The sequence below is a fragment of the Haplochromis burtoni genome, unplaced genomic scaffold (assembly GCF_018398535.1).
Source record: "Haplochromis burtoni strain Fernald_Lab_line unplaced genomic scaffold, NCSU_Asbu1 Contig_88, whole genome shotgun sequence".
NCBI classification, from domain to species: domain Eukaryota; kingdom Metazoa; phylum Chordata; class Actinopteri; order Cichliformes; family Cichlidae; genus Haplochromis; species Haplochromis burtoni.
In genome coordinates this window covers 2,068,831-2,095,590 of record NW_024582449.1, presented here as the reverse complement: position 1 = coordinate 2,095,590, position 26,760 = coordinate 2,068,831, and the positions used below count along the sequence as shown (strand labels likewise).

The window sequence follows — 26,760 nt, the reverse complement described above, 5'->3', positions numbered from 1 at the left end:
ACACACACACACACACACACACACACACACACACACACACACACACACACACACACACACACACACCTTTTAGTTGCCACTTAGGCCAATCCTTTGGTCCCTGTCTTTATTTCATTGCTGTTGCTTGCTTACCCAGGCACTAGGTGGCGCTGTGGTTTTGTCAAGGTGCAACAATATGATGTAAAATGGTGTTTTGAAGCTGTTTCAGTGTGTGTGTGTGTGTGTGTGTGTGTGTGTGTGTGTGTGTGTGTGTGTGTGTATAGGACAGTTATCACTTATTCAACACTCATGGTGTTTTGTCTCTGACTCATCCTGTTTGTGGTTAGCAGCAGAACGATGAGCTCATTTTTACCCATTTTTAAAGGTTTAAATATAATTTCCAGCCACTTTGTTGCATTAATAATAATGTTTTTTTTTACGTCTCATGCAGTTTTATCTCCTTGGGATTATAAACGTACTTGCATGTTTTATATTTTTCATATTTTGTGACCAGCATGTGACTTTTGGACAATCAGCGGTGCGCTACACTACATCCTGATTGCTCATGAATGCTAATCAGCAGTAGAAACGCGAAGCCTGCAGTTCACAGAGGGAAGATTTGTGGTTGTATTTCCTGTGAATATATAGCAGTATAGCAGTGAGCGAACCTGCAGTCTGGCTGGGCGCCATCAATAATTCACAGTGCAATAATTCCAGCGAGCCTCATTGCTTCAGCTCTGAGTGACAGGACATAAGAAGAGAGGGAAGAGAAGATGAGAGTAGAGTAAAAATCCGAGTAATAATATAATAAAGTTTTGTCGGGTTAAAATACTTTATCTAAGTTTTATCACATGTGAAGAGGGATAGTTTTGTAACTTTTCAGAGCTGAATTAACTGCTCTTGCTCTACTCTGCCGCAGTTTATACATTCAGACTTATTAACATGTTTCTTTTTTTGTGTCAGAACTGGGAGAAATCAGAAATATGACCACCAGTCAGCCTTCTCTGGAGCTCGATGGTTTGGAGAAGTACACCAACTACAGCATCCAGGTGTTAGCCTTCACAAATGCTGGAGATGGTGTCCGCAGTGAACAGATCTACGTCCGCACCAAAGAGGATGGTATAAGAAATACCAGATAACTCCCCGTTGACTATAGTTTAGTTGCTCCTGGAAAATGCTTCAGTGTAAATGGCACTGTGTTGTTCCTCTGCAGTTCCTGGGCCTCCAGCAGGAGTGAAGGCCGCGGCCTCCAGTGGCTCAGAAGTCTACGTGTCCTGGCTGCCTCCGCTCAAACTCAATGGCATCATCAGGAAATACATCGTCTTCTGCTCCAACCTGCATCCGATGGTAATAGCATTTGTATACCACAAGATTTTCATGGTCTTCTTCAGTCTTCCTCACAAGCCTCTCTGCACTTTCTCATGCTGATGCTGCCCAGTGATACATTAATCCTTTCCGTCCCTTCGCTTCACAGGTGATGAGTGAGTTTGAAGCTTCTCCAGATGCATACATCTACAGGATCCCAAACTTGGTTCTGACCAGACAGTACAGTATCTGGGTGGTGGCTGTGACTGCTGCAGGTCACGGCAACAACAGTGAGAAAATCACAGTGCAGCCTCTGGCCAAAGGTACAAAATCCTAACTAAACTGGCCTTTTTTGTGTCATGTAGGAATTTTCCCACGAATTATTTCTTTAAGTGGAATTGAATGGTTCCTTTAATAGTGGTGCTTTAATCACACAGAGCATAAACTTATAAGAAGACAGGAACAGTAACTTATTTTTGTGCTGCTTTTAGCTCCAGCTAGGATCCTGACGTTTAATGGGACAGTGACCACTCCTTGGATGAAGGACATTGTTTTACCATGCAGGGCAGTTGGAGACCCTCCTCCCACCATCAAGTGGCTCAAGGGAAAGTAGGTCTCACACAGACGCACAAACAAGCATGTAGTACTGGTCAGCAGGATACAGATAGATTATTTTCATGCCTTTTTCCAGCACCAATGGGACACCTACACCCGTCCTGGTGGATGGTCGTCGTATTGTCTACGGCAATGGCAGCTTCCTCATCCGCACAGTGAAAGCAGAGGATTCCGGGAACTACAGCTGTGTGGCCAGCAACAACTGGGGGTCAGATGAGATCACACTCAATTTGCAGGTGCAAGGTAAGAAGTATTTATTTTCTACCTTTTATATACACACTCACTGGCATTTGGGTGAGGTACACCTGTTCAGCTGCTTATTAACACAAATGTCTAATCAGCCAATCACACGGCACAAACTCAGTGCTCAGGGTTTAGGCGTATAGACATGGTCAAGACCAAACCAAGTATCAGAACGGGGAAGAAAGGAGATTTAAGTGACTCTGAACAACGTATACAGTCGTGCCACTGCTGCCAGCTAAGATCAGGAAACTGAGGCTGTAATTCAGATCATCTCAAACTGGTTTCTTGAACATTACAGTGAGATCACTGTACTCAAACGGCCTCCACAGTCACCAGCTCTCAGTCAAACAGAGCACCTTTGGGATCTGGTGAAACAGGAGATTCATGGACTCATGGAAGTGCAGCCAGTAAATCTGCAGCAACTGTTTAACGCTGTCATATCAATGTAAACCAAAATCTGTGAATCTGTGTCACGAAGAATTACTGCAGTTCTAAAGGCAGCAAGGTGCCCAACCCAATTCCTAATTACAGTGAACACCATATAGAGTAAACTGACTTTTTACTTGGGTCAAGTGAACCATGAGACACTTTAATCCAAGCGACTAACCGAGCATTGACCTTTGTTTGTCCTCATATCCACAGTACCACCTGATCAGCCACGCCTCACAGTGACCAAGACCACCACCACATCGATCACATTGTCATGGATACCAGGAGACAACGGAGGGAGTTCAATCAGAGGTGAGGGTGTCCAACATCAACATAACATGTGCACATACAACAGACAGTACAAGGAAGTGGAGGGTCAACAACATACACCTTTATATAACAACAATTACCCCCACCACCACCACCACACACAAACTGTGGCCTGACCCCCATTTCTGCTGCTCGTGTGTCATTATCTGCTGGTGCAGCACAATACTGGAGTCCTAAAAGCCAGATTAAAAAGCAGCAGGGAAGATTAGGTCCTTTTAAGTGAAGATTAAAGCGCTCCATCTTAAAGAAAGTGTAATCACACTGAGACTAGTTGTAGTTATTTATCATTGCACATAATCGAGGGGCTCCTGTGCTCAGAGCTGGAGCCGTTAAAGAAGCTGTCTATGATACCTTCTCTGTGATATTTGTTTTGCTTTCCTGCACAAAGCAACAGCCATCACCAAAATACACACATCTACTGCAAGTTTACTGATGTCTGTTTGCAGGCTAGCATGCAGCCTTTTCTCGGGATCCTGTGATCCTGTGAGCGGTTGGTCTATTTTTCCTCATCCTTTGACCACAAAACCTATAAACAAACTGTGATTTAATTTTTCAGCTTCCTAGCCGATACGTGCCAAATTTATCTGAAATAGTTGGACCTGTTTGCCTTGATTCACAGTTGAGATCCTTTTTAGATGTTTAAGTTCTTCCATGTCATAACATTTTTCGAAATTGTTCCAGGAATTTCCAGAATAAGCCTCTGTCTAAGCATTATTGAGAGTTTTCCTTTGATGATAAATGCAGGACCAGAAAACATTCTGGTGAATTAAAGGCTACAAATGTTTGTCTCTGTAAACAAAATACTTTCTTACATCCAATAATTAACTGTGGAGCCATAAATATATTAAAAAGGTAGGAACACAAGCTTACTATGTATTACTGGAAAAATATCAAATTTATTCGGACTCAGCTCACTCCAGATATACTGTGTCATGTCTTCATTCATACCTCTTTCTCCTCCTCGCAGGTTACATTCTGCAGTACTCAGAAGATAACAGTGAGCAGTGGGGCAGTTTTCCCATCAGCCCCAGCGAGCGTTCATACCGCCTGGAGAACCTGAAGTGTGGCACGTGGTACAAATTCACTCTGACGGCCCAGAATGCAGTGGGACCAGGGCGCATCAGTGAGATCATTGAAGCTAAGACTCATGGGAAAGGTGTGGAGTACTTTTTTATTATTATTATAATACTAACAAGTATTAATATGCGAACAGCAGTGCTACAACATTGGGTATAGTTGACCAGGAAAGGGTGCTTTTAAAATAAATAATATACCCTAACCCTATACAACAAACTTTATGCCATACCTACCCCAAATTAGCAGTACTGGTAATAACATAATAACATATTTTTTAATGTTACTGCAATCAGTTAGGTGCAAGCTCTTTAATGAAAACTTTTTTAATGCTAAAATATAATTATTGTTGTTTTCTGTGATTTTTTTTCTATTTTACAAAAATGCAGAAGATCATATGACCAAATGAAAGTTATTTACTTATCATTTTTAGTTTTAAAACAAGTTTTTGATATTTGTGTTTATTGTTTTATTTGTGTTTAATAAATTTGTTATGTGCTCTGCAGTCAAAGCAAAAATAGTTGTTACAGTTTTCCCACAGAGAGAGGATTCATGAGCTTAGATGAGGGAATCCATATTTGGACAAGATGGTGACATTTAGCAGCTAATGCTAGCTAGCTTCAGTGGCGAGCTTGGTGCACCCACACAGTCATGTGTGGGTGCACCAAGCGGGCAGACATAGATATCTGCTAAATAGTGGTGAACTATATCTAAAATAATACTTAAGGTACTTTGATTTCAATCACTGATACTGACTTTGTTTTTCAAGGTCAGTTGGTATTTACTTGCAAAAGTTCTAACTTTCTTTCTGTATTCTCTTCAGAACCTCAATTTGCCAAAGAACATGAACTCTTCACCAGCATCAACTCCACGAGGGCCAGGCTCAACCTGGCTGGCTGGAATAACGGAGGCTGTCCAATCACCTCCTTTATACTGGAGTACCGAGCAGTGGACTTAGGCACCTGGACCACAGCCCAGCGCACATCGCTGACCAAGAGCTACATCCTGTACGAATTGCAGGAGGCGACGTGGTACGAACTGCAGATGAAGGTCACCAACAGTGCCGGCTCAGCAGAGAAGAGGATCACCTTTGCTACTTTGAATGCTGACGGAAGTGAGTTTGGATTTTAACAGTTTGCATGTTACGGATCTTTGGATGAATCATGGATGACTCAAGAAATCATAAAAATGTTTAAAGAAATACTAAAAATGTGAAAAGTAGATGGAAGAAATGTTATTAGCAAAATTGGGCTCTTACTAAAACGAAGGTCTGTTGGGAAATGTTTAACCCGGTCATTCTATTGCAAGAAACCAGTCTGAGCCCAAGACTACAGTATATGGTCAAACATACTTAGATGTTGATGCCAGATTTGGAACTTGTCAGCAGAGCGCTGGGGAGTCTTAAACACCATCAACACTACAGGGTTGAGTTGATCTGGTTGCTGAACACTTCCACGTTGCAATAAAACCATTTTTAATTGATCATGTAATATCTAGGAATGAAGAAATTCCAGAAACTAACTTGTTGCAATGGTGGCATCCTGTTACAGTACCTCACTCGATTCCAGTGAGCTCTTTAGAACGACCTATTCTTTCACAAATGTTTGTAAAGGCAGGCCATATGGCAGGGTGGGCAACTCCAGGCCTCGAGGGCTGGTGTGTCCTTGATCCAACACAGTTGATGGCTAAATGACCTCGTCAACATGTCCTAAAGTTTTCCAGAGGCTTGGTAATGAAGTAATCATGTGATTCAGGTGTTTTGACCCAGGGTGATATCTAAAACCTGCAGGACACCAGCCCTCGAGGCCTGGAGTTGCCCACCCCTGCCGTATGGCTTGGTGGTTGATTTTATACAGCTGTGGCAATAAAAACATTCAAATTAAAAGATTTAGAGGTGTGGTCCCGTACCTTTGTCCATATAGTGTATTTACAATGATTGCAATTAACAGTAATAATAATAGTAATTGTTTATTTATACAGAAAACTGTAGAGTGTTCCAGAGTTTGAAGAATATTTCCAAAGAGCAGAAAAATTTCAAATGAATAACAAGGTATCCTACATGAAAAATACACAAAAATAGCTCATAATAAGAATCAAAATATATTAGCTGTTAAGAAGGGTCAAACTGTTAAAGGAAGACTTGAATCGAAGGCTGTTCTGAGCCGAGGAAACACTACAGCAAAAGTGTGATCCTTTCGTTGCTTCTCAGACTTGAGAGGTCTGTTCAGTAAAGCTTCTGTTAAATACTCTGGTGCTGTTTGCTGCTCGCAGCGTCGGCGTTACACCATAAAGTGCCATTCTGCACTTCTGCCTACAGTCGAGAATGTATTTTTTATTTAGATTGTCTGTCCCACTGTTTTATCAGCCTTTGAACAAGGCTCAGTAAGAGAATGGGGATGGTCTTCTGATTCTCCATGGGCTGTGGCGTCGCTCTATTTGCCTTGGGCTACAGATTGTGTCAGTCATGCACAAAGGATCTGTGAAGAAGGATAGGAACTTGTAAGCACTGTGCTCTCCAGACGGTTAACTTATTTCCTTTGAAGAGCTTTGCTGAGATGTGTAAGCTGCCTGTAAGGGTGTTATGTGTGCGTGCATGCATGTATGTGAGTGAGTGTGTGTGGGACACAAGTGTGTGTGGATGCTATTGTGAGTGTGAGGGTGGGTCTACAGCTTAATGCAGCTGCTGAGAAGCAGTCCTGCTGACTTAACACCACATATTCAGTCTGCTACAAACTTGGTTCCCCATCATCCCCCCACCAGCTATGGCAGATGGCTGCCCCTCCCTGAGGCTGGTTTCGCCAGAGATTTTTTCCTGTTGAAAGGGAGTTTTTCCTTCCCACTGTTGCTAAGTGCTTAATCAAAGCAGTCATTTGATTGTTGGGGTTTTCTGTATTGTTGTAAGGTCTCTACCTTACAATATAAAGCACCGGGAAGGGACTGTTGTTGTGATTTGGTGCTATATAAATAAAAATAAATTGAATTGAACTGAAAAGGTTTTGAGACCAGGAAGAAAATAGTTTAACTAATAAATTAAGACCAGATGAAAACAGCTACTTCACAAACATAGACAGGAAATGGACAAGCTGATCCAATGTTGCCAATGTGCATGCCGTTTAAAACAGCACCAAAATGTCACAAATACATATATTTTTGCAAGTTAAAAAGTGTGCAAAGGTTTGCAACCATGTTAACCAGGTTTAAATCCACCGACTGGTCATGTGTACTCGAGTCTTCTCTTGGGGTTCGGCTGAATCCTTTGTGACATCCCTATAAAGAACACGCATGTGGAAAAGCAGCATCCTAAGAGAGAATTAGCATCTTATCATCCCTGTATTCTTTAACTGTGTTGCATAAAAGCTTATCTTCAGTGTTTGTCTTGCAGGAAACCATTAACAGCACTTTGTTGTTGTAGAATATTAAATGTTTTTGAAGATTCAAAAGCAAAGTATTTGAAAATGTTAACAAATGTTGTTTTTTCACCCTCCTTTCAAGGCACCATCCCTCCTCTGCTGAAAACAGGAGATCCCATCTCAGACAACATGTCAGGCAGTGGAGGTCTGAAGATGGTGGTGACCATCACCTCTATTCTTGTGGTGGCTGTGCTGGTTTTTATTATGCTCATGGTGCTAAAGAGGAGAAGGCGGGAGCAGAGGCTCAAAAGACTCAGAGGTGGGTTGTAGATTAAGTTGTGTTGCTTTTATAATTTGTATGAATTTGCATTCTGTTTACAGTGTGAAGTGTAAATCTGGTCCATAAACCCAACATGTTTTTGTGCAAACCTGATCTCCATTACACAGATAAGCACTCGGACAAAAATGTGTTGTGTAATTAATCTTAAATGTAAAACTTTAGGCTTAGTTTGCCTTTAAAATGAAGAAATTGCCTCTGTGAGTATTTTGCACCTGGCGCCTTTCTGTAAGAGTTGTTGTCAGTGATTGTAGACTCTTAGCGCTGCTGTGGATTATCAACTAGGACAGTGCTATTATAGTATATTAACTGCCTCTTTGCTGACTTCACAGATGCCAAAAGCCTGGCAGAAATGCTGATGAGGTATGTGTTCCTAATTTTAATTTATGCACACAGCTTTCCTTTGAGCGGGGAACATAAATCACTGTGTAGCCCGGAGTTACAGTGCCCATCAGTAAGAATCAAATATAGTGCATGCACACTGTCCCTCCTGCTTTCTTACAGCTACTTATCAGCTTAAATTAAATTGAATTAGCATTTCTGCAATATAGTGCAAAATCACAGCTGAAAAGTAAGGATTTTTTTCCTATTAATCTCCTCAGTAAGAACACCCGGACCCCTGACACAGTGAACAAGCAGCAGCAAACGCTAAGAATGCACATCGACATCCCCAGAGCACAGCTCCTCATCGAGGAGAGAGACACCATGGAGACAATCGGTAAGGCCCTCAAAGTCAGACTTGTGCGTCTAAGTGTAAAATATGGACGAACTTAAAGTCTTTTCCTCCGTTTTGCAGATGACAGGTCTACCGTGCTGCTGACAGACAATGACTTTGGGGAGACCAATAAACAGAAGTCCTCCACAGTGACCCACACAGTCCACTACCAGTCTCTGTCACAGGCCACTGGACCGCTGGTGGATGTGTCCGATGCTAGGCCTGGAACCAGTGAGTCCCACCACCGTCAGTGCTCAACATTTATTTCCTCTACTACTAATAATACTAATACTACTGCAAGTGCTGTGCTGTGCTTCTAGAACACCGTTGAATACTGTCTTGTGGATAAAGCAGTAATATTGTTTTATTTGGTTGTTCTGCAGCTTCATCTTACACCATAAAACACAAACAGTAAAAGCTTTTCAGGGCAAATCGCGCTGAAGTACAGTACATGCAAAGCAAATGGGTTTTCCAGCCGGTCTGAGTTTAACAGTAGGCAGCTCACGTGGAGTATTGTACCACCTTTCAGCAGTGAGATGACAAAGCACAACAGCTGGGCTTCTGGTGTTTGAGTCCCACTGAAGCAGAAGTGATGAAGAGCTGTTATCTCCCTGCCTTTTCTTGACATATTCCCATCTGACTGCCGTGCTCCAACTGGCCAGCTGGACCCGAGTACAGACGCAGACCTCAATGCACACACTTAGTGATGTACCAAAGTGATTTTGTGCAGACAGTTAGCTGCAGATGGATTCACCTAACAATATATTGTGGTATTTGTAACACCGAGTCACGCGGTTCATTTTGTCCTAATTAAATGGCTTAAACTTTAAATTATTCATTTTACAACAGGCTGTTTGGAATGTAAATCAAAACTAAATGGAATGATTATATTCTACTTTATAGTAGAAGACTCAAGGTGCTGAACTGACAGGGTGAGATAACTTCCCTCTCCAAAAGTACAGCAGCAGGGTTCTTGACTGTAAAAAATATGACTGTAATTCATCAGAAAAGTTCTTAATTTTCATTAACATGTGCTTTTTAGCTTTACTTGATATCTGCCAACACATAAACAAGACATAAACAGAACAACAGCATATCTGTGCTCACATAAAATTGAAAACATGGGCACGAGTCCAATATTCATCACAGTCAAACACACGCATTTGCAGTCATTTTTAATCAAACAGCCACACGATTGGGTCGTTTAATTTGTCCGGTGGGGCATGAACCCAGATGCTGACTCTGCTTTTTTTTCCTCCTCCCTGCTGCTGGCCAAACACCTCCATCATTTATCCCCCCATCCGCACAGATAAAATTACAGCCTGACCTACTACAATTACCAGCACTATTCTTCTCTGCACAGATCCAATCCAGACCTTTTTTAAAGACTGAATCTGCCCAGCAGTGAATAGACCAGTAGTCTGTCTGGGTCAGGGTGACAGGTGACGGTTTGTGTGTCTGTCTGCAATGAGACAATTGGATTGAGTGTAATGTTCAGTTCTCTTAGAGAGAATAATTGTAGCTTTACATGAAAGCCCAGCAGGAAACTCACATATTCACTTTTTAAATCCCTGCACAGTTACAGAAAAAATGTGTTTTTTTGTTTGCATCCATTTGTCTCGTGCCTGTCATGTGTGGTGGACTCTGCAATGGTTGCTAGGACTAAATAGATCTATCCATGTCATTTAATAATTATTTATTAGATAACTAATAGTTAAACTAAAAAATATGCCTTTTGTTGTGTCAGAGGACTTTGGTGGTTTGAAAATTATTACCTGTGTTCATTAATAGTGCGACCCCCTCTGTCCTTACTTAGATCCCACTGCCAGACGCACTGCCAAAGCTGGTCCTGCCGCAGCACGGAGCCGATACGCCAGCCAGTGGACTCTGAACCGGCCACACCCCACCAGCTCCTCACACACCCTGACCACTGACTGGCGACTCCCCACTCCGCGTGCCACTGGATCTGTGGACAAAGAGAGCGACAGCTACAGTGTCAGCCCCTCACAGGATACAGGTAGAGCAGTGCTGTCCAGAAACAACATGGACTCATATGTAGCCCTTGGTAGAATTCAGGGTTTAAAGTTGGAGGAGGTGACGGAAATCGTGTTGCTGTTGGGAGATGTTCAAGTGTGAAGAGTCAGCATGAATATCACGTTGGCTTTTCTCTGCAATCCAAATCATTTGGGCTGCAGTTTTTTATTCCAAACTGCAGTTTTGGGGCGTACTCTTGGCTGAAGATTGCTGGGTACAAGTCCAACTTGAACCCACGCATTTTTTATATTTAAAACACATTAAATAATAAATAAACCTGAAAAGCACAGGAAATACGGCAATAATCCACATATGTGATAAACCGTAGCTTTTCATAATACACCATTCTTTACAATAACTAAGCACGTGCTATACGATGTGTGACTTGTGACCCTCAGATCGCGCACGGAGCAGCATGGTATCAACAGAGAGTGCCTCCTCCACCTACGAGGAGCTGGCCAGAGCCTATGAGCATGCCAAGATGGAGGAACAGCTCCGCCATGCCAAGTTCACCATCACCGAGTGCTTCATCTCTGACACCTCATCTGAACAGATGACAGCAGGGACCAACGACTACACCGACAGCCTGACCTCTAGCACACCGTCCGAGTCGGGCATCTGCCGCTTTACCGCTTCTCCGCCCAAACCTCAGGATGTCAGCAGGGTCATGAACATGGCCGTGCCCAAAGCGCACAGACCTGGTGAGGATGTGGTGTTTGTCACGCCCAGCGTACACACAGTTTGTAGCTGAACCACCCTTTCTGACAGTAAACTGCATTTAGATGTACAGAAAAGCTTCTATATTCGTCTTCTTCATTAGGAAAACTAGTTGAGAGAATTTAACCAGAAATCTAAGACAAAAAATGTGGGCAGCTGCAATCATTTATGCCACATGCTTGAGACTGACTGGGTTGCTCATCTGAACATAGCTTAACAGATGTTGCAGAGATCCATTTGCTTTCATGTGCACCTCTCTCACCTGTGTGGTTCGCACAGGAAAATTTGAGCTACTTCTTCACCAACAATGTGAGCAAACATGTCCTGGAAAGATTTTTGTTCTCCTGTTGCAGCCAACACGAGCTACAACAACACGAGCTACAACAACACGAGCTACAACAACACGAGCTACAACAACATGAGCTACAAGCCGACAGGCAGGTATAGTTTTGTGTAATGGGCAGAGCAGCTAAATCACATTACATTAAAGATTTTCTCTAACCTCTCTAGTCTTTCAACAAAACCAGTGACTTTGGTCTCTTTGGTTTTTAAGCTGTTTTGTAAATGACCACATATTATTCTGCAGAAGCCGGTCAGTTCACTTTATGGCCACCCTCTGCTTTAATTCAGCTGCCATCAGCTTCCCATCCTAAGGATGCATCCCCTTAGTCTTCACCCAGCTGGTGCTAAGGTATTGTCTCATTAAACCAGTACAGAGCTCTTTACAGGCCTCCTGGGAGAGTAGCTCCTTGTTTTGGCAACTTTTAGGCCCTTAACAAAGCAACAAGAAGAATTCCAATATGCAGTTTTCCCTGCCGAACCCCGGGGAAGCTCGTCATTGTTAGAAAACAAAAAAACGTTTTACTAGTAATTGATACGTATGTTTTGTTGTTTTTTTTAAACTGTGACTCCAAAGTTTTTCATTACTTCTGCAATTTGAGGTAGACCTGCTGTGCTGTGCTCTCTCCTCTCGGTTTGTAGTCTTACCTTACGTGACCCTTTGCTCCTCCTGGGAGATTTGCAGCTAAGTTACAAGATCTGGCAGTCCCGCTGCAAAGCTGCTGGCCACACACAGAAGCGCAGACATTCAAAAACACACACACGTATTCACAGCTCTTTTTTTTTTTTTTTTTTTTTGAAGATAAGACAACCTTTAGTCCCACACGTGGGAAATTTGTTTTTGTCAACCCCTCTGATCTCTGGGGCCACAGATAATTAGCAGAGTCGAAGGTGTTTGGAAATTTAGGTCTGTGTTGTTGTTATTTTGTTTCTCAACAATAAGCATCCCAGAATCTTCATTTTGACCTGACTGGGTTGAGGCCTCTTAGGCTTCATTATGTTTGTAACATTTATGCACAGGACGGCGGACTCGTATCACCAGTTTAGCGGAGAGAGAGGTCGGCTAAAGGCTATCAGTCAACCTAATCTCTATTGCCTATTGTCACTCGGCACAAAACGGCTCTTTACCGCCACACTGGAGACCTGTCAGTGTGATACCAGACTCTTTTCAGGCTGGTGTGGGAGCGCGGAGTGTTGAGACCCTGGTGTCATTTACATTAGTAATTGACACCAGGTCTGGTAGGTACGGCTTTTCTTAGCTGTATAAGCATTGTGTATTTTGCTGCCTTTGCAGTTAATGGACTATAAAATGACTACATGGTTTTCTGGAAGTTTACAGTTAACAAAGATTTATCAAAGCTCTATTTATTAGTAAGTTGTCTTGTAGAGTACAGAGAGAGAGAGATGCAAAACATTAACCAATCTGGCCAAAATTATTTAGAAACATTGTATGCATATTACTGTTGAATATGTGGATGCAGGATCTCTGTCACCCAGGTCATGGTAGTCCTGAGAGCTTGAAAAAAGAAGGGAATGGGCCTTCTTTTATTTGTGATGACGTGTCCCCCTCAGGATCATCTCCAAAAGGAGAAAGTCCCCAGAAGACCTTCCTGGCCAGTTACCTGGGACTGAAAAAGCCTATTGAATGAGAGTTTAAATGTTTTCAAAGACCAACAGAAGTCCAATTACAGGGAAATAGTGCTATCCAAAGCACAGGTGAGCATGGAAACTGGATGATAGGCGTAGTTCATCACTTATGGTGTGCACTTGCCCAGGACCGCTGCCGTATTAAACTTCTTAAAAGACATTTTTAATGCCATGTCATGCTTGCTTCTGCAGGTGTAGCCATACAGATGTGTCAGCAGTATCGATATTTCCAACAAGCTCTTAGAAGAGAGTGACTTTCCCAAAATGCCAGACAGCTCATTTAAAACATCTCCACACTTGTAAATTTTAAAAAATACAGACCCAGTGTGGAGGTTGTTTTGCTTGACTGTGGGTAAATGACCTGACTTCAACCCTATATTTGTCTCTATTACACCTGAGTGACATGAGCTCACCTAACCTGTCCATGCAGGGGTCAAAGGTGCTGCTTTCCACTGGGCCTTTGCAACAAATCCTCTGGGTTTACGGGGCCATGAGCAGCAATCGTCGCACAATCAGCTTGTAAATATTTTGCGTGTAGCTCTTCCTTAACGACACACATAATATCCTTTGCAGAAGACTACAGCGATAAGGCAACAGACACTTGCACAGATTAATGTGTTTGGCAGAGAGCTGCGGTTGTATCGTGGATACACATAACGCCCCATTACTGAACGATCGGAAATTTACTGGCTGATGAATTTTCAAACCACATTTCTAATGAGCCCCCACGGAATCACTTAAATCTATATTTAATTCAATCAACACTCCTCCTCATTCATCATCTTTGGTGGCACTAATAGGGCTTGTTATGAAACACAGTAAATTATTCATTCTCCCCGTGAACCCAGAAATCCATTCTCCAAGGTCACGTTGGGCTGAAAGTGCAAACATGACCTCGGCTAATGCTGTGCAGGCAGGAAGTGTGGGTCTACATATAGCGTATACTTCTGTGCATGTGTGGGCCGAGTACATGTGAGTGTGTCAGTGTGCGTGGGAGAGAGAGTGCATGCGTTGAAAATGTTATTTTAGCGTTAAATTGTACACGTGTTGAAATGTTGATCCCTGCTCCCGTGAAACATAAACGCTCCATGACTAATGAAACAGTGCAGGTGCTGCTCAGCTCATCAAGTGTTCAATCTCGCCGCAGAGCACCCAATCTGGTAACCTGACACTCTTTTGAGATTGGCTTGTTTGCTGTGTTAAACATGTAATCCACTCAGTAGAATGGATACAATAGCAGTAAACTCGCTGAACCCAAAGCGCCTCTCCTAATCCAACACCTCACAGGATTATTTAACAATTGACAGGACAGCATTTAGTCAAAGTTTATCACTTGGTCAAGATATTAAATCTGACCTGCTTTATGTGTCCACAGGCCTTTGAAGGTTCTTCTCATTCCTGCAGTGAAACACTGAGAGAAAAGTGCAAATTGACAAATGAATGAATGTCATACATATATGCTGGTGGCAGAGACAAAGGCCATCACTCAGTTTCATCGCTTTAAGAGGAGAGAGCCACTGCATCACTGCATCCGTCCCTGACAGTGATAGCAAAGTTAACACTGTAATATTCACTTTCCTATTACATTATCTCCTGCACTCTTTTCCCAATACCAACTCTTAAATTAAATAGATTCACAAATAGCGAAGATTGGTATTACATTAAAATAATAGTCGTGAATCATAATCCCGAGAGGGGCCCAAGGTGAGAAAATGTACCGGCGTGAATGTGAATTAAATATAGATTTCTTTTCCGGCTCTGTGCAATTAATTTAAACTGAGGGGAAGGAAGAACAAGCAGGGAGCCCAGAAAGTAGCTTCACTGTTTCAGGGCAAGCAGAGGCATCTCTTAAAATCAGCTTATGTTAAATGATATCTCAAAGATTTCTTTATTTCCTCTTCACTGAAGCAGTGCCTTAGATTGATTTAAATGCCCCTGATAGCTGACAATAAATAACGCTTCCCAAATCGATAGCAAATCAGCAAATGACCGCGTGTAATCTTGTAAGTGACGAAGAAGCCAAGGAGAATTATCACCCGACTCTATTGCCAGTAGCTCTGCAGAGCATTTTAATGGCTTTCACCTCATTGCTTTGGTTTATGGTGCATAACATAACTACTCATTAGTCCCACTGGTCTTAGCATTTCCTCCAGACACAGAAGCTAAATGATTTAAAAAAAAACATCCTGACACCCATTATAAACTGTCTCGCCCCCCAAAACCGTTAGAATCTATGTAATTGAGCATTTAGCAGCTAGAGATAGAAAAGACAGATATTTCCATCATGGACAGAGAAAAAGAAAGCTACCCAAGGTTGGTAACCCCACTGGCAACCTCCGGTCTCTAGAGAAGAATATGCATTCCCCAAAACAGATGGTGAGTAGTTGCTGAAGTTTTCTGGGTGAAATTGGTCACAGGAACCCTGGGTGCTGCACCTTGGTCTCTACCAGATTATTTGCATGGAAAACACAGATTTGTCTGCAAACACTCTCTAACTAACCACCTAGCACCAGCCAGACTAGGAGAACAATTCACCTTCACAGCCTCAGCACTGAGACCAACATGATTCAAAAGGTGCAACTCCATTGCAGTCCTCACTTCTTCATTACTGCTTTGTGAGTAAGTGACGAAGGTGTTTTCCAGACATGTCAGTGTCTTCAGTACAAACTGTGGGCAACTGCAGCAATCTGCAAGCAACCAAGCAACCTCAAGGAGGTTTGGGTGTAGCGCTGCATACTTCTTTGTGACCACTTTATAGTATTAGCAAGCATCCTCCTGCTGTGGTTTCTCATTAACCAGTGGTTGCCATGCAGTCTCCAACTGGTCTTTAGGCCTCTGTGAGTGGGACATTAGTTAGTTTCACAAACACCTTAGAAGCTGACAGCATTTTTAGTCTTTTTGCTTGTCTCCTGTGTGTCACCTCCCAGGAGGAGAGCTGGTCCACTTGCCGCCTTACCTCCGTATGGACTTCCTGTTGAATCGCGGCGTGCCTCTTCCAGCCCGAGGTGGGGGCGTCAGCAGCAGTAGTGGCAGCAGCAGCAGTGGAGGTGGTGCTGGAGCAAGTGGAAGTGGTGCCGGTGCTACAGGGGAAACAAGAGGAGGCGGAGGAGCCATGGGTCAGACCTGCCTGGAGCCCCAGAGGAGCCGTACCCTGAAGAGGCCACCTCCCATGGAACCCACCCCTATGGAAGTGCCCTCACCCAGGGAGGTTCAGCAGTGGCAGCCAGGAACTGCTTCCACCCTCCCACACAGGGATGTCCGGGAGAGGGGAGAGGCCCGTGGTGAGGTCCGGGGAGAGGTCCCTTCCTCAGGAGATCTAGCCCAAGCACAGGCTGCCAAGCTTAGCACCTCCCAGGAGTCACTGCTGGACTCCAGAGGACACCTGAAACAGAGCAACAACCCCTATGCCAAGTCTTACACTCTGGTATAACACTGGGACACAGAGGACTGCTTCAGACAACAGGACTACTGCAGACACACTGGAGGAGGAAGGACAAGAGGCAGACGAAAGGCACAGGACGGACAGTTTTCCACAACAGAAATTGTTGTATATAGAGCTGTTTCTGACATGCGTCTGAAGTGGATGCTTTTCTTTGAGTCTGTCTTTCTTTCTTTCACTCTTTTCTTTGTTTCCTCTCTCGCTCTTCTCTGTTGCTTTCACACCTTTCATTCTCTCACGCCTCGCTCCTCTTCTGATGAAATTTTCTCTCACAGTTTTTATTTTCTACTTGAATATTCTTTTATTCTAAAGTGACAAAATATGAGGATTGCCAAAATGATTTATTTAAAATTTGAGAAAGAGAAAAAAATACTATTGAATTTATATCAAGGACAATTATAGTCATTATTAATATTACTATTATTATATAAAACAGAAAATATTTAAAAAAGAAGAAGGGACAGGGAGGAGGACTCTGCAGGAGAACGTTGCTTTCTTAATTTATTTTTGTTTTGTTGTCGCAGTGTGATGAAATCTGTGGTTGGGAAACTGAGGGGGTTTTTAGCACTACAAGGAGCCAACAGAGGAGAAGAGGAGAGACCCCAGACGTGACCGCCAATGCTGACCAATCGTAATGTTTTTCAACCTTTCTGACGACTGCATGGCGACTGATCCAATGACAATTAATAGGAATGGCTGGACATCCCAAAAAAAAAAAGAAGAGACAGAGAAAGAGAATTTTTGTCACACTATGAAATTATACAATGTGAATATATATAAAGAGATCACTTTTATTTGTGGATATTATGGGGAAAATGATTTGGTTAATAAAGTCCTTAGTCATGTTTGCACACATCTGAGTTTGATTTATATTTCCAAAGATCAATATCCCTCCTTTTTCTTTAACCTGGTTGTTCTTATACTTTCCACCTACTTTCCTAATTTACCAAAAAACGGCAGCCATATCTGGTAATATCTAAAAGAGGTTTGATCAATGACCTCCTGATGGCTGCAGCCTGATTTTCTGCATATTTAACATCATTTTGACAATCTTCAAAGTTTTTTACTTTGAAGATTGTTCCTGGAAATGCATTAGTGTGCAAAATCCAAACACTAGTGCATCCAAAATAGATTAATAAAAGTAAGCTTTCCTTTACCTTTTGTTTTTTGTTTTAACTTTGGTAATAACACCTTACAGTTAATGAAAATCTGAAATCCTGTATCTTAAATTATTAAAATGTTTAATTTCCAGTGTGAGTAAATTACTATTCAGACAGTGCAAATACCTTGTATCACTATAGTTCAGTACACACAGCTGTCATTGGGGAACAATGCATCGAAGCCACAGAAGTTGACTGCTGAAAATATTAATGGAAAGTTGACTAGAAGTGAAACGTGTGGTAGGGAAAGGTCCACCGGGTGCAGGGGTGTTTGCAGCCGTGACAAGATTGTCAAAAAGAAAAAAAAACCTGTTCAACTTGGGAGAGCTGGAAACTGAACACAACGCACACAAAAGAAGAGACTATCACAACTAAACAGGAAGTAACAGAGCAGAAATGCAGACTTTACACAGAGACAAAAGATAAACAGACGAAGACGGTGACAGGACTGAGAGAGGGAGGAAATACACAAACTAACAACTAAAACTGTCAAAGAACTAAAGGCACAGATAACTGAGGTAAGGAAAGCAAACCGCAATATAAAGAGAACAGAAAACAACATTACAGAATAAGATTGATGAAAAATACAAAACTAGAGAAACTAAACATCTCAAAACCACAGTCCAAGACCCACAGAGGTTGCATTCGAGGTGTATGATCTGTCAGACATGGTCTAGGCTTCTGGCTGGAAGCTGTGCAATATCAAACCCGCAACTCCTCCCAGAGTTAATTTATTTCGTTTGGGGATAGTTGTAGTTTGGGAGTTTGTAAGATATTTATATAGCCATCACCATTTGAGGAAAAGACCTTCATCTAAAAAGCTGCTGGCAGTACAAAATATAATTAAACTGTAAAGGAAAAAGTTGGAAAAACCATTAACAAGTAAGTAAGAGATGAAAGGTTTAATGATATCTGGAAAACAAATCCATAAGTTGCTTCATTTGTATACTCATACAGCAGAAAAAAAAACTGAATTAACGTTTACCTTTTGCATTGATCGGCTGACTGTCCGCCGTCACAGTGGAACCATAACACTGATCATCTGACAGCACTTGATGTCCATTGTTAACCTGAACTATTCCCAATTTTGTGTGAATTACCAGTTACTGTGAAATCCATACATACATCATATCATGGCAATATGCAATTTAGAGATATCTGCCTGTAGAAAGGTAGGCTTAGTACACTAAACTAAAAGTAACACAAAACCACTTTAAAGAAATCTTAAATCTTTAAAGATCATTTTTTATTATTATTCTCTTATTTTTCTTATTTTGTCGAAACATTTCTCACCAACATAAGCCTCCACAAAAACTGAGCTGAAGCACAAAAATACACACATCATTAAAAAACAAACACGTCACGTTTTACAGAGGATTACTGGTGTGTAGAAGTTGTTTGAATGCAATGAATCGGTCTCTTGAGTGTGTCCACACGTCAGCGGGGAGCATGTAACAGCGAAGAACAACCTTGGCATGGCACAAGCATTAATTAAAACAGGCTTGTGTGGATGCTCGGCATTGGTTTTGATCAACAGATGGCACTGTGCAGTCACTGAATCGAGTCCTTTTGCTGATAACAAGCAGTGAGCGTGTGGACTTGGAGGAGGTGGAAAAGGATGGTTCAGCACCAAAACTATTTGTGACAACCTGGAGAGAAACATCAAGGGCAACCCAGCATCCATTCCAGCGTGTGTCTGCCATTTGCAGGAGCACGCCACCCCGAACACTGTGAATTATTCATGCCAGCGCTGACACTGGGGGCTAGATCAGGTTTACACTGTCACAGTGATCCCCACGGTGCCCCAAATGTGGATGAGACAGCAGAAGCTGGGAAAAGATTGCTTGCACCCCAATGAATAACCACACACACACACACACACTATGCTAATCCTTGGTGGTAAATCGATGCAGCTGAAGTTGCTTTAAGTTGTTCTGTTGCTGTTTTATTCTTCCCTTTATGGTGCGTACATTTGTCCATTCAGTGCAACACAAAAATGATCTGCTGCAGGCTCTGAAATTGGCTACCAGGAAAACTTCATGCAGTTGCTATAAATGTTTGCAAGGAAACGGTCACACTGGAAATCAAATTTAGCACCGTGGGCGAATGACAATAATTGCAGTTTCTTTTTTAAACCTGTGGACTCCCTTCGCTGGTGTGTGGTATTATAATAAAGATAGATTGCCCACCTGCACACCAAGAATACTTCATGCCTGTTCACTTGCCCTCATACATTAGGAAGAAGCAGGACTGGGGTGTTAGTGTGTGACTTGCCTCCTGGCTGTGGGCCATTATCGCGCCTCCAACCATGCTCAGCAGCCACAGAGGGAAACTCTGAGATAGTGGAACGGGATGAGGAGGTTTTAAAGCTAAAAGTGTAGTGCAGTGGTTTGTAACCGTTCTTTCTTTTCCTATATGAATTCAAGTAACCTTTAAGCAACACTATGCATACACTTTTAGTTTAGTTAGCTGTTCTATCCATTTATCTCTTACTTGTCTCTGACTTTTCTGCTAGCTTGCTTGCGGAATAATTTTGTGTGCACAAATTTCAGATTCAATATGTGGGTATACTTTGTGGGGAAAAATATTGTTTATTTTGAGCAGCAGAATTTGCCGTACCGAGTAGACCTCTCCCACGGGAATGAGGCTGTACTGTATGACTGCTAATTTTCAGAAGGAGCCCTTGTGTGCTGTGGTGCAGATTTTTAGAAGATTTCTTCTAACTCTCCTAGGAGGATACCATAGCATGATGTGCACTGTCAGTGAACATACGAGGTTAGGAAGAGTCAAGAGAGCTCCCAGGTGGTTTTCATAATGAGGTGCCTTAAGAGTTGGTAGGAGACAGGGGTGCAATTTAGAGAGCATGAAACGGAAGGAAATTCCCCCGGAGTTCTCAGATTGTTCCCACTGTGTTTATCTCTCCGAGGCCCATTATTTTTCTTCTCAGTCTTGACCTCCATCTCGCTGCTCTGCCTCTGTATTGATCCTGCAGCGTCTGTCCTTGTCTTCAGTGAAGGACTTGAAGAGCACAGTATTTTTCTGACAAGAAGATTATTTCACATGGGTTCCCTTTGTCATCTCAAGCAAACCAGTGGACTTTCAGTACTTAACGAGTTAGCTGTGGAATTGTAGGCCAACAAATACACTTCAGATGTTTACACACTCTCATCGTGGACATGAAGTTCATGGTAATTTTGGGCTTTTAATCATTTTTTTGAACTCTTCTTCTTCTGAGGTAGAATGATTGTAGAGCATACACCTTTAAGGTCAAAAAAAAAAATAATTGAGTGCATAAATTTAAATTTATTCTCTAATCCACACTGATTAAAAAAAAAGAATAAAATATACATACACCAGCAATAATGAGACATTGCTAAATGTCCCTTAGCAAGTTGCACCACGACCAGACACTATTGGTAGCAATCAACAAGTTTGGGTTAAATATTATATATATGGTAGATTTAATTTAGACTGGTTAGTTTCCTGCTAAAGACATGGTTAATAATAATGCAAATTTTCAATAGAGTTGAGGTCAGGGCTTTGGGAAAGCTTAACGCTAGCATGCTTTATCCATTCCAAAACCAGTTCTGATGTGTGTTTGAGATCATTGACCTGGTTGAACAACCAGTTGTATCTAAGTTTCAACTGTCTAGCTGTTGATTTGAGGGGAAGTTGAAGAATTTGGAGGTAACGTTTTCATTATTCTATCCATACCTCTGGCAATTAAACAGCCCCAGTGCATGATGCTACTGCCACCATGCTCGACAGCTGGTACACTGGTCTTAGGTTTGAAAGCCTCACCTTCACTCCTCCAAACATAACTCTGGGCATAAAATGTTTCTCCAGTATGCATTTTTCTTGACCATGTGGGCAGCTGCAAATTTCACTCACTTAAAGGTGCCGATTTTGGTGCTACTTTTTTGCTCATCAGTTTCCTGTTCATGGCAGACTTAAGCCTTGCAACTAGTAGTTAGTCATGAGCTGTAATTCGAAGTTTGTAGACCTTGCTCATGTCATGTAGAACCATAAGAACCATTTTTAAGTGATTTAAGTGGTACAGTGTACAATTATTCGACTCTGGAAAAAGAATAGTTCAAAGAAAAGAAGTGAGTGCTCAGGAAGTCACTGTAGTCAAGGACGCAAGCTGTTTGTTAGTTGGTTTGATAGCTATGATCCCTGTCAAATATCTGTTATTATAATGAAAAACTTAATACTGTCATGTAAAACATTACAGATTGCAAATGTTTGAACAATATTGATCTGTCTAAAGGAAGAGATCCTGTGTTATGGACTACTAAGTGATGGATGGTCTGATTAAGCCAAGTCGATGTTGTAAAAAGCTGTTGTAATTGCTCACAGTTAATTAGATACTGGCAAAGAGTCATGCAATAAGGAGTTAGAGCTTTATAAACTCGAGTGAAGCACTAACACAATCAGTGTTGCAGGTTTGTTTCTCATTGAAGCAGCTATATCATTATATATATCATGAAATGAGCTTCAGATCAAGGTATCAATGTATCAGTGTAGCTGGTGTCTGAAAGCAAAATCCAGATGCTCCTCAGCAACACCAGCAACCCAAACAACTGCAAATCTTTCAGAGAATTGCATCATACTTCATAATTTAATCATGGTGGTCTGCGAGAGAGGCATGTTGTCAATAATGTGTGCTTACTATGTCTCGTGACTTTACACAGACTCACATCTGGAGTGATGTTTAACACAAATTTACTTTACTGTCCCCTCAAGTCAAAGGCTACTTGAAGCGCCCATAAAACTTCAGTGGAAGATGAGTGAATATGGAAAAACACACAAATCAATAAAACCTCATAGATCTGTCACACTTATACAATACATACATGGGTATTTTTAGAAAACTGAGATTTCGGCTTTTATTTTGAAAACTATTTTCATTCAGATGAAAATGCCAAAAATTCTATCAAGCCAGAGCAAAAGGTGGTGATATAATCCTAACTGTACAGAAATGTTAGCCAATCAAAAGATGAAATACAATAGCAAAGTCTGCTGTCGATACAAGGAGGAACAGGTGCGCACATGCAGCAGGGCCAGGCAAACATCTTTGTTTTCCTCAGTTTAAAAGCAGAGATGGACTTTCTAAAAATCTTCAACCTTAGACGAGTTTTACAAAAATCTTTGTTCTCACTGATGTGTGGCTGAAAGGCCAGGATGCAGAGAAAAAGCTGTTTCCCGAAACACACACGCACGTGTGGACAGGGGCCTTAATCAGCAGAGCCTTTCATGAACAGCACTTTTTAGCTCTAACTGTAAAGCTAACTCCGCCAGACACTGTATTAGATAAAAGCATCTCTATTGATTTCTATGGTTTTATTTCCATATGTAAGAGTTTAACAACTGATTTATGTTTTATAGTTATTAATGCAGTCTTTTCCTTTCAAGTGCAGACAGATGTAAACTGTTGTAATTTTATGAGCTTCTGAGGCATATGCAGAAGCCAATAACACTCTGTAGGAGCCAATTTTACATCAATTCTACAACATATGCAGCACAGAAACTCAAAGCTTTTTTTTCCCTTAGCATCTATGAGATGTGACATCTGACTATTGATGTAAACTGCAGTCTTCTCCAGGAGCTATCCTGAAAGATCACAAGTGGTATTCTGGGGCCATTAAAATAATTAAAATTAAAATTATTTGTAAAATGAAGAACTTTAAACATTTTGATTTAAATTGGATTATTATGGCTTATAGTCCATGAAAATCAGAAATCTGGTATCTAGTAAAACATTATAAACACTGTATTTCTCACAGTATAGTTCAATACCCCCAACCTCAGTCATGGTGAAGACCATCCAACACTTGTCCAGATAACGGTCATCAGTGAGGAGAGAGAGGGAAGGTGATTCCTGAAAAGCTGGCTTTTTGCAAAATGCTGTATCAAATTTTATTAATGGAAAGTTGCCTGCAAGGGAAACATGTGGAAGAAAAAGTTGCACAAGCAACAGTGATGATGGCAGCCTTGAGAGGAACTGACCTGTTTTTCTGTTTTCCAAAGTCCTCTCTACAGATGACAGTGAAATTTCAATTTCATATTGAAATCAAGGCTGTAGAGTCTGGAGGAATATGAGGTGCTTGAAGTCCAGTGTGAAGTTTGTGCAGTCTGTGGTTATTCGGGCTGTTGTATCATCTGTTGTTGTCAGTGGTTCTTGGTAATGTGTGTTTAATCAAGTCCAAAGTCAACGCAGCCACACACTGGGAGATTTTAGAGCGCTTCATGCTTCCATCTGCTGACGAGCCTTATGGAGATGCTGGTTTCCTTCTTTGGCAGGACTTCACACCTGCCCGCAGTGCCAAAACTACTACCAAATGGTTTGCTGATCGTGTTATTATGTAGAGAGAAATTACTTCACATAACCACGATATGATCTACAAACATAAAATAAGATTTACAAATGTGTATAATCGCTTTAGTGTAACTTTGCATAATCGCAAATGTGTTTTGCAACAACCTCCTGTCAGCGAGTGAAAGATCACAACCCTTAATTGAACTGAATTGAATTGCACAGTTTTCCATGTTGTTTAACATGTATTTACCCACTCTCACATGCAATGATGTGTGTCCATATGCACAAACACACACCACCTAGCTCTCTCTGGAAAAAATACCTGCTCTCACACGTACGTCCTATTAAAACAATTACTTGCTTACAAATTCAAGATCACTGAAAGGAAACTAACTACTGCATCTTTATGACTGATTCACAAACTGCTGTGAGACCAGGCAGGCTCTAATTCACACACGGAGCGATTTCAGTGCAAGTAAGCTGTGTGTATGAAAGGCCGACTACACAGTGAGCATTTACATAATTTCCTTAGTGATTAATAAAGTGTTCTGATTCTGATATGCACAAAAAATTTTAAAGTCACTTTACTAATCTGAAAAGGCTTGTTTTTAAAACCTCCGCCTGTGCACACAAAGGTCCAATCGTATTTGTGATGTTCTTTCCCTTCAATTAAAAATTGTTAAAGATAGAAAAGTGCACAAGCTATTTGTTTCCCACTTACGCACTTATTTTGTACTTAGAGTACAGTATATAGTGAATTTGCCATCGTTGAAAAATTCCTTTGAGGTGGAATTCGTAGCTGCAAAGGTGAAGTCTCATTAATGAGAAAGAAAAGTGGGTATAACTAGCAGCTGGTTTCTGGGGTTCATTCACAATCACAGGGTCAGTGGAGCAGCAACACTGCCGGGGGATAAAGTTTCTAGGACAGTTTTCAAATATGAAGATGGGAAATTATAGTTCACTACAGCGAGTGTGAGGTGTCACTTTTTGCTTTTCAGAAATTGGTTCACAGCGGTTTTTTTTCCTCTTTTAAATTTCCCTTTAAAATACCAAATGTGACAGCTTACTTTATTTACCTCTGCTGTACCTTTACCACTAGCAAACTAGCATGATGCTAAATATGGAAAGACAACCTTAATATTGCCAATCCTGCATATAATGCAAATGCAATGTAAATGTTCCAATTATTTAATAAAAGCTTAGTGTTTGTTCCAGAAACCACATCGTGATTGACAAAGTCCTAAAGCTGTGGCATCACAGCAACGTGAACAACACTGATTATGGTGAGGCAGGAATCACACCAACAGATGGATATCAGACACACGTCTGGAATGGCTTGGCCACATTCAACACACAACCCCAAAACCCAATTTTATTATTTCATAAAACATATTAGTTCATTTTGAATCTGATGCCAGCAACAAATCACAAAGAAAGGTTGGTTCTTGGGCAGAATTTGAATTTGTAATAAACAAAAACAGATGGGAGAACATTTTGCAGTTAATTAGGCTAACTGATAACAGGTCAGTAATATGACTGGGCATGAAAAGAGCATCTCAGTGATTTGGAGTAAAGTAAAGATGTACAGAAGTCGATTATTTCATTATTTGTCTGCCTCGGTTGCTCTTCCAGGGGTTTCACCTCCTGTATGTATGTGAAAAGGCCTCTTCCTTCTGGTGGTTGTTATTCAAGAAAAGAACTGCTTCCAGCAGCGTAGTCAATTTTTGGCACTTCTCTTTGAAAGAGGGTACAAGCTTGCTCAGCTTGTCTGTTTTCAGTCTGCAGTCCTGCAAGTTGTGCTGCACTGTTGGTCTTTCTTTCAGCCTGCTCAACGGTACGCTCATTGACTCTGTGTGCACTTTATTTTAATTGTTCATTTTCAGCCGGGGTGGCTTTAAAGACCTTTCACACTTCTATTTGCATAGAGGGCCACGTCCTGGACCAAGCTACCTTGGAAAAATTAAAACAGTCAATTGATGTGTATAGAGTCAGAGCAAAGCTACTGCAGACAGCGAGTATCACGGCTGCGCCTGCTGCAGTTGTGGCCATGGTCTGGCATGTGCACCTGTACATACGGATGTCTGAAATATTAAAAATTGCCAAAAATGAAAGAAAAATAAATAAATTTGACAACAAAATCAAAAATGTGTGGATCAGCTGAGGCTCTCAACTACAGGGAGTGCAGAATTATTAGGCAAATGAGTATTTTGTCCACATCATCCTCTTCATGCATGTTGTCTTACTCCAAGCTGTATAGGCTCGAAAGCCTACTACCAATTAAGCATATTAGGTGATGTGCATCTCTGTAATGAGAAGGGGTGTGGTCTAATGACATCAACACCCTATATCAGGTGTGCATAATTATTAGGCAACGTCCTTTCCTTTGGCAAAATGGGTCAAAAGAAGGACTTGACAGGCTCAGAAAAGTCAAAAATAGTGAGATATCTTGCAGAGGGATGCAGCAGTCTCAAAATTGCAAAGCTTCTGAAGCGTGATCATCGAACAATCAAGCGTTTCATTCAAAATAGTCAACAGGGTCGCAAGAAGCGTGTGGAAAAACCAAGGCGCAAAATAACTGCCCATGAACTGAGAAAAGTCAAGCGTGCAGCTGCCAAGATGCCACTTGCCACCAGTTTGGCCATATTTCAGAGCTGCAACATCACTGGAGTGCCCAAAAGCACAAGGTGTGCAATACTCAGAGACATGGCCAAGGTAAGAAAGGCTGAAA

General features: G+C 41.6%; 1 protein-coding gene across 2 annotated transcripts in view; it reads left to right on the top strand.

The window, feature by feature from the left end:
• The window catches only part of LOC102288673 (Down syndrome cell adhesion molecule homolog), a 123,229-nt gene extending 105,823 nt beyond the window's left edge, over positions 1–17,406 (top strand). Inside the window, exons 18-32 of one of the 2 annotated variants that reach the window (XM_042222582.1) lie at positions 943–1,098; positions 1,193–1,326; positions 1,454–1,607; positions 1,776–1,893; positions 1,976–2,142; positions 2,785–2,883; positions 3,869–4,057; positions 4,799–5,089; positions 7,468–7,644; positions 7,995–8,025; positions 8,265–8,380; positions 8,459–8,623; positions 10,194–10,394; positions 10,810–11,112; positions 16,042–17,406. In XM_042222582.1, the coding sequence (XP_042078516.1) occupies positions 943–1,098; positions 1,193–1,326; positions 1,454–1,607; positions 1,776–1,893; positions 1,976–2,142; positions 2,785–2,883; positions 3,869–4,057; positions 4,799–5,089; positions 7,468–7,644; positions 7,995–8,025; positions 8,265–8,380; positions 8,459–8,623; positions 10,194–10,394; positions 10,810–11,112; positions 16,042–16,544 (2,804 nt within the window). In that variant the 3' untranslated portion in view covers positions 16,545–17,406. The remainder of the gene's footprint in view (positions 1–942; positions 1,099–1,192; positions 1,327–1,453; positions 1,608–1,775; positions 1,894–1,975; positions 2,143–2,784; positions 2,884–3,868; positions 4,058–4,798; positions 5,090–7,467; positions 7,645–7,994; positions 8,026–8,264; positions 8,381–8,458; positions 8,624–10,193; positions 10,395–10,809; positions 11,113–16,041) is intronic. The other variant, XM_042222583.1, reaches the window with a different exon arrangement.
• The last annotated feature ends 9,354 nt before the right edge of the window (positions 17,407–26,760 follow it).